We start from the raw sequence: 6,418 nt of genomic DNA on the forward strand, positions 1-6,418 counted from the left end.
TTTGTTATTGTCTACATAATTTGCATATTTTGTTGAATTTCAGTAGGCCAATCTATTGTTCTGAAGGTCAGCCAATTTCAGAAGGCATACCTTCGATCATCAATGTTCGACTTAACTATACAGAGGGGCATTGATAGTGAAGGCCAAAGCCCGATTGCTTAATTTTTGTATTCAAATTTTACATATGTGCAAGTTATTTCTTTGACAATATAACAAACTCGAAATATGAATTAATTTTTTTTGCTTCTTCTTAAACTATATGATCTGCTTTTTGGTAAGTTGAAATGAGATGGTACATATTATGCACTATGTATCTTTACTCTCTACTATGAAATCATTGGAGAACTTCTATTTCAATTAGATTGCAAGCTAATGCTTGTATATATTCATTCAACAGCAGCTACTTGATTAACATGTTTGGCTTCAAACATTTTCTCGTATTCCTCGATCGATCTAAACAGCTCAGAGAAGTTTCCCTTACCGAAGCCTCCACAACCGCCCTTCTGATAGACTTGTCCTTTTTCATCTTTGAGCATGCACCCGATTCTCTGAATTATTTCTATAAATATTGTTGGCCTGCACAAAAATACAATTACATTCACGCAGCTAAAAGGCAGAACTATGTAAATATAATAGGATGTAAATATTTAAATAATACAGCTAGAAAAACAAACTAAACAATTGTCAACTATATTTACAATATCTAACGATCTCTATATATCTATGTATCTTCATATGTACATTTAGCCGGCTCATACATTTCTATATGTTTAGATCCAACTAACAAAAATCTTCCAACGTTGGGCCCGTGCAAGCACGGGCCACCTCTATCTAGTACTTAATAGAAAAGAATTCATATAAAGATGGTTAATAATATATAGAAGTAAGATAGTTGCCTAACTTATAGTAAATGGATTTGTCCCAAAAAACGCAAGCCCACATTTTTCTATTACTTATTAGTAAATGTTAACACTTGATAAAATAAAATAAATATAATATAAATTAATATAAATCTGTTATGACCGTAATTAAAGATTTATTAGTAGTAATTATAAAATAATACATTTAAAAGTTGTAATATAGACTCTTAAATAAGCGAAACTGACACATATATACCATTCTTAGATTAAATTGACATGTTCTAGTTAAATAGATATTTGACAAATGAACATCTTAAAAGAATTGGCATATAATAGTCATACGTGTATTTTGCTCAAAAGCAAGGAAGGAAATTTCTATTTACTCACATCTCTCTCTTAAATTTTTTTAAAAAAAATATTTGGTACCAGCTTTCTTCTAACTTCCAAATGTTTCTACTTAAGAGTGTGTTTGGTGTGAAGGAAATGTTTTTTGATTTTCTCAATGTTTGATTGGAACAAAAGTTTAGGAAAATATTTTTCAAATCAACTTATTTTTCTCAAAATTAAGGAAAATAATTTTCCTTGAAAAGTTAAAGAAAACATTTTTCAAAAGCCATAATGCATAAATATACCCTTTAACTTAACCTCATTTTACATTTATGGCCTCCAACTTTGAGTGTGCATAAATAGACACTTAAACTTGTATAATGTTGAACAAATAGACACACGAGTCCTGTGTCACAATACACATAGGACACCACATAATACACAAATTTTCATGTAGGATGTCAAGTAGGACGTTTGTGTCTATTTGTTTAATTTTATACAAGTTTAAGTGTTTATTTGTGCATACCCAAAGTTGGAGGATATAAATGTGAAATGAGACCAAGTTAAAGGGCATATTTATGTGTTATACCTTTCCAAAACTCTCATCCAACTTCAGTTTACATTTTTTTCGAAAAACATCAATTTCTAAAATATATTGTCAATTTCAAAATTTTATATTACAAAATTTCATTTCTTCACCGCTAACCTCGACCCTACCCACCCATATCAAAAATATTTTTCATTCATAAATCAAACACAAAATCATTTCCTAAAAATATTCTCTACCTACCAACCAAACATGAGAAAATAATTCATAAATCTACTTGTTTTCTATAAAACCAAACACACCCTAAAAGTTAAAACTATCAAAAAGTTTATTTATAATTATCTTTCTCCTTAAAATTATCAAAAGTATTTAAATTATGAGAATGTTCTTACAGGTCTCTAGACTCTCTACCATGTATAAATTATTTTTCTAAAATAGACTATAATACACTACCTTCGTCCACTTTTAATATCATAATTTCCTTTTTTAGAGTTAAACTATAAGAATTTTGACTAATATTTTATGATACATTTTTTCTTCATATTGAAGAAATTATTTTCATCACTAACTGTTAGTTTGGCGCTGATAATAACTTTTGATGATTTAACAAACTTAGGGATCTAACAAGGAACCGGATCTTTGTTATTTAGAATGCTGACAATGAAATGAATGATAAACTCAATGTGAGGTATATCTGTGTGCTATCATCAAAAAGGGGGAAAATGCTATATTCTAGGTGTTTTGATGATCCTCACAAATGCGGGGACCTGGTCCCTAGCAGGGTGCTCTCGTCTAGATACAAAAGGGGTACCGCTGTAAATTTGTCATGTCAGGTGGTAGGTGAAAAGTGCAGTGTCCTACACCAATAGGAAGAGCGGACAAGATTGTATGCTTCAGTAACTTACAAATGCAAGGACCTGGTGTCCCAGGCAGAGTTCTCTCCATCGGATGCATAATGGGGTACGGTTGTAAAGTTGTCATGTCAAAGGTTGGTGAGGCGTCAGCGTACTACACCAATCAAAATGGAGGAGGGTATTTGTTCAAAAGTCAATAACTCTTTATGATTGACTTAGTTAACATGACAAACAACAAATAAATTGATTCATCCAAAGAAGGAAGTCAGCCAGCAAGCCTTTTCAAGAACTCACAAGGAAGTTTGCAGGGGACCTGGTCCCTGCAAGACTGCGATGTGAAAAGGTGACAAGACAGCTTTTAGAAAAGTCGTCACCTCTGATGCGGTAGTTGCACAGCTTTTCTAAACAACGGGCTTTCAGCCAATGGGATGGTCTCAACGAGTTTGTGGTGATTTATATCATCTCTTTCCAACAAACAAAAACTCAAGATTTGGCAAACTAAACTTGGATTTTCTCTGAAAATTCATAAGCTTAAAAAGAGAAGGTCATCTTCAAGAAGAATTCAAGCACAAGAATACATACAACAAGGACCTTATCAAGATAAGAAGTGTTTTCCATACCTGTTGTTGTTCTTGAATGTTTGTATTGAGCCTAACTTGCAGGATTCATTTCATTGTTTGTTAGAAACATTTTAAACCTTGTTTGAGTCTTGTAAGAACATAGTTAGGAGTAACTTTGTGTCTTATTGTAAAAGTCTATATTAATCAGTTGAGTTAGTTTAGTAGGCGATGTGGTATCCGCTTAGTTGAAGTCTAAGTTATCTAGGGGTGATAGCTTAGTGGGAAGTGTTGTATCTGCTCTGGCTCGTCTAAGTAATAGGTGGTATTGCTTAGTGTGGACATTAGCAGGCTAATACAGTGTTGTATTCGTCTTTTACTTTTGCTTATTGAAGATTAGTGAAAGCGGTTTGAAAAGTCTTGTTGAGAACATGTCGTGATTTTACTCCCTTGAGCAAGGAGGTTTCCACATAAAGTTGTTTATTCAATCTTTACTTTCAACACTTATTTTATTGTTCGTTATTGTAACTGTGCTGAGGACCTGGTTCCATCGAAACAAGTGGACACAACTTTTAGTTACCGTTCTTGCTGAGTCAAGGAACTTGGTCCTTGACTGAGTGGTGGGTGGGTGCATACATTCCAACACTAACATATAACAATATTTACATGGATCGTCCAGAATTTGTATAATTTAGTTCCTAATTATATTAAATAATTTGTATCTGTTTACTCTAACTATTTGCATATAATTTGCTTATCTTGATTGTATATTATTTATTGATATATTTGATTGATATTAGTTCTGAAATAGTCCTAAATATTTATTCTATTTGTATATTGACAAGTGAAATATATATAGAGAAATACTCATAGCAATCAAAATTATAGCTATAAAACGTAATTAATCAGTAGCTAAGAAAATTTCCGATAAGAAAATACTAGAGTTTGAGAGCATTGACCTAAGATATATTATTTTTTGGTTTAATTATAGTACTTACTACATTTCAAATAATATTTGTTACTTTCTTTGTTCAAATTTATCTATTATTGATAGAATTTCGTGATGTAACCGAATTTCTTTTTTGGTAACTTTTAATATTTTAAGCCGCAAATGATTGTAATTTTTACATAATTTTTTACCAAAAACAAGGGACTACCTATAAAATAGAGTACTAGTGGTTACTTCTCTATAAACCAACAAACTTTTACCAAAGGACCCTCTTTCCCACCCATTTTTTTATCTGTATAAAAATACTAATATGCTTAACTCAAATCCACATAACCATAAACAAAAAATTATATCACCCAAAACAAAAAATTAAAAAATTAAAAAAATTGAAAAAATGAAAGCTTACAACTTCATGCCATGTATAATTTTATTTTTTGTCCAAATTATTATCCCTTTTGTTGTAGGAGGAAAAGTTCCAGCAATTATCGTATTCGGCGATTCGACGGTAGATACTGGAAATAATAATCAAATTTTAACTGTTCTTAAGAGTAATTTTCCACCTTATGGACGTGATTATTATGATAATAAGGCAACAGGAAGGTTTTGTAATGGACGTATTCCACCAGATTTTATATCTGAGGCTTTTGGTTTGAGGCCATTTGTGCCTGCTTATTTGGATCCAATGTATAATATAACTGATTTTGCTGTTGGAGTTTGTTTTGCTTCTGCTGGCACTGGTTATGACACTGCCACTTCTCATGTTTTAGTAAGATTCTATTCCATATTTATATATTACACGCTCCATTTCAATTTATTTGTTTGTCTTACCTGGCATGACATGACAGGCTTGGCTAGGTTATTTCTTCTGTTCCTAATTACTTGTCTATTTTGGAAGTGATATACCTATTAAGAAAATAATAATTGATATAGTAAGTTAACTATTTTATCCCTATTAATCACGAAATAGATGAATTAAAAAACTTAAGATTTTCAAAAAGTTCTACATTTTTCAAAGTACTAAATTGAGGGTATGATGGAGAAAAAAATTGTACTTTCTTGATTTGTCAAAATGGACAAGTAATTAGGGACAACTAAAAATGAAAAATAGAAAGTAATTAGGGACATATGGAGTATTTGTTAAAAGTTTGATTTATTTATGTCATTTTCGTTTGAGAAAAAGGTTCATTCATGTCATTATTTGTTAACTGAAATGGTATAAAGGATGGATGAGCTGTTTCTCAAAGTTTGATGACATATTTGCACTTTTTTCCTTTAAAAATGATTTAATTAATGATGTGATTGTGACTGAATCATATTTGACTACTTGTAAAAAATAGTTTTGCAAGATTGAAATTATTTTCAGTTTAACAAATAATGGCATAAATGAGTTTTTTGCCAAAAAAAGCTAGCATAGATGAGTCAAACTTTTAAAGGATGACATAGATTATTCTTTCTTAAAGGTCGATGACATATTTGAACATTTTTCTTATATTAAATGATATTTTTAAGGTAATCAGTTATGGACATAACTTTACATTATAAAACTACTCGTATTTGTCTTTTTATTATTATTATTATTATTATTATTGTTATTATTATTAATTTATTATATCGGTTAATAAGTGCATTCGATTGCATTATTATAACAAAAAACACGTTTTGACGATAATTATATGCACATTAACAATGAATCCTTTAAGCACAAAATTATTAAACTATTCTTTTTTGCATATTTTTTATTTATACACTTGAAAATGACAAGTATATTTTTGTGCTTCTTCTATTTTGTGGTCCGGAATATAATTGTGTTTGTTGGGCGAAAATAACATTAATATTATTGTGCACATAATTAGGTTTATTTAATTATAGAAAACAAAAAAAATGAACCTTTTTGAGCTAGAAAACTATTAGTTTGAATTAACTTTGTCCATGGAACATTTATAGTATGTCTTATAATCCGCCTAAACAGGTGAGGAAGGGCCTATTATTAATTTACGTAGTAATTTTAGGTATAATAATTAAAGCATCGTGCAAGTAATATTCATTTCATTTGCTCAAATTTAATATCTTTACCGACTGATAAAAAAAATAGAAATTTTATACCATATTTGACATTATAAATTTCAAAAGTTCTATAGCCAAAAAAATATTTTGACATGTTAAAAATAATAAATTTCAAAAGTCTTTATTTCTAAATTACAAATTTCTTTAAATAGATTCACATAGATTGAAACGAAGTAAATATCATAAATCATTAATTAAATTAAACTAACATAGCATATAACTTAAGTCCGTTCGCTTTCATATATATATATATATATATA

General features: G+C 29.9%; 1 protein-coding gene across 1 annotated transcript in view; it reads left to right on the forward strand.

Moving 5' to 3' along the window:
- Nucleotides 1-4,455: 4,455 nt before the first annotated feature.
- Nucleotides 4,456-6,418, forward strand: part of LOC107019037 (GDSL esterase/lipase At2g04570-like) — a 4,388-nt gene continuing 2,425 nt past the window's right edge. Inside the window, exon 1 of the mRNA XM_015219626.2 lies at nt 4,456-4,860. Coding sequence (XP_015075112.1) covers nt 4,489-4,860 — 372 coding nt within the window. The 5' untranslated portion in view covers nt 4,456-4,488. The remainder of the gene's footprint in view (nt 4,861-6,418) is intronic.

This window comes from Solanum pennellii, chromosome 5 (genome assembly GCF_001406875.1).
Source record: "Solanum pennellii chromosome 5, SPENNV200".
Classification (NCBI taxonomy): domain Eukaryota; kingdom Viridiplantae; phylum Streptophyta; class Magnoliopsida; order Solanales; family Solanaceae; genus Solanum; species Solanum pennellii.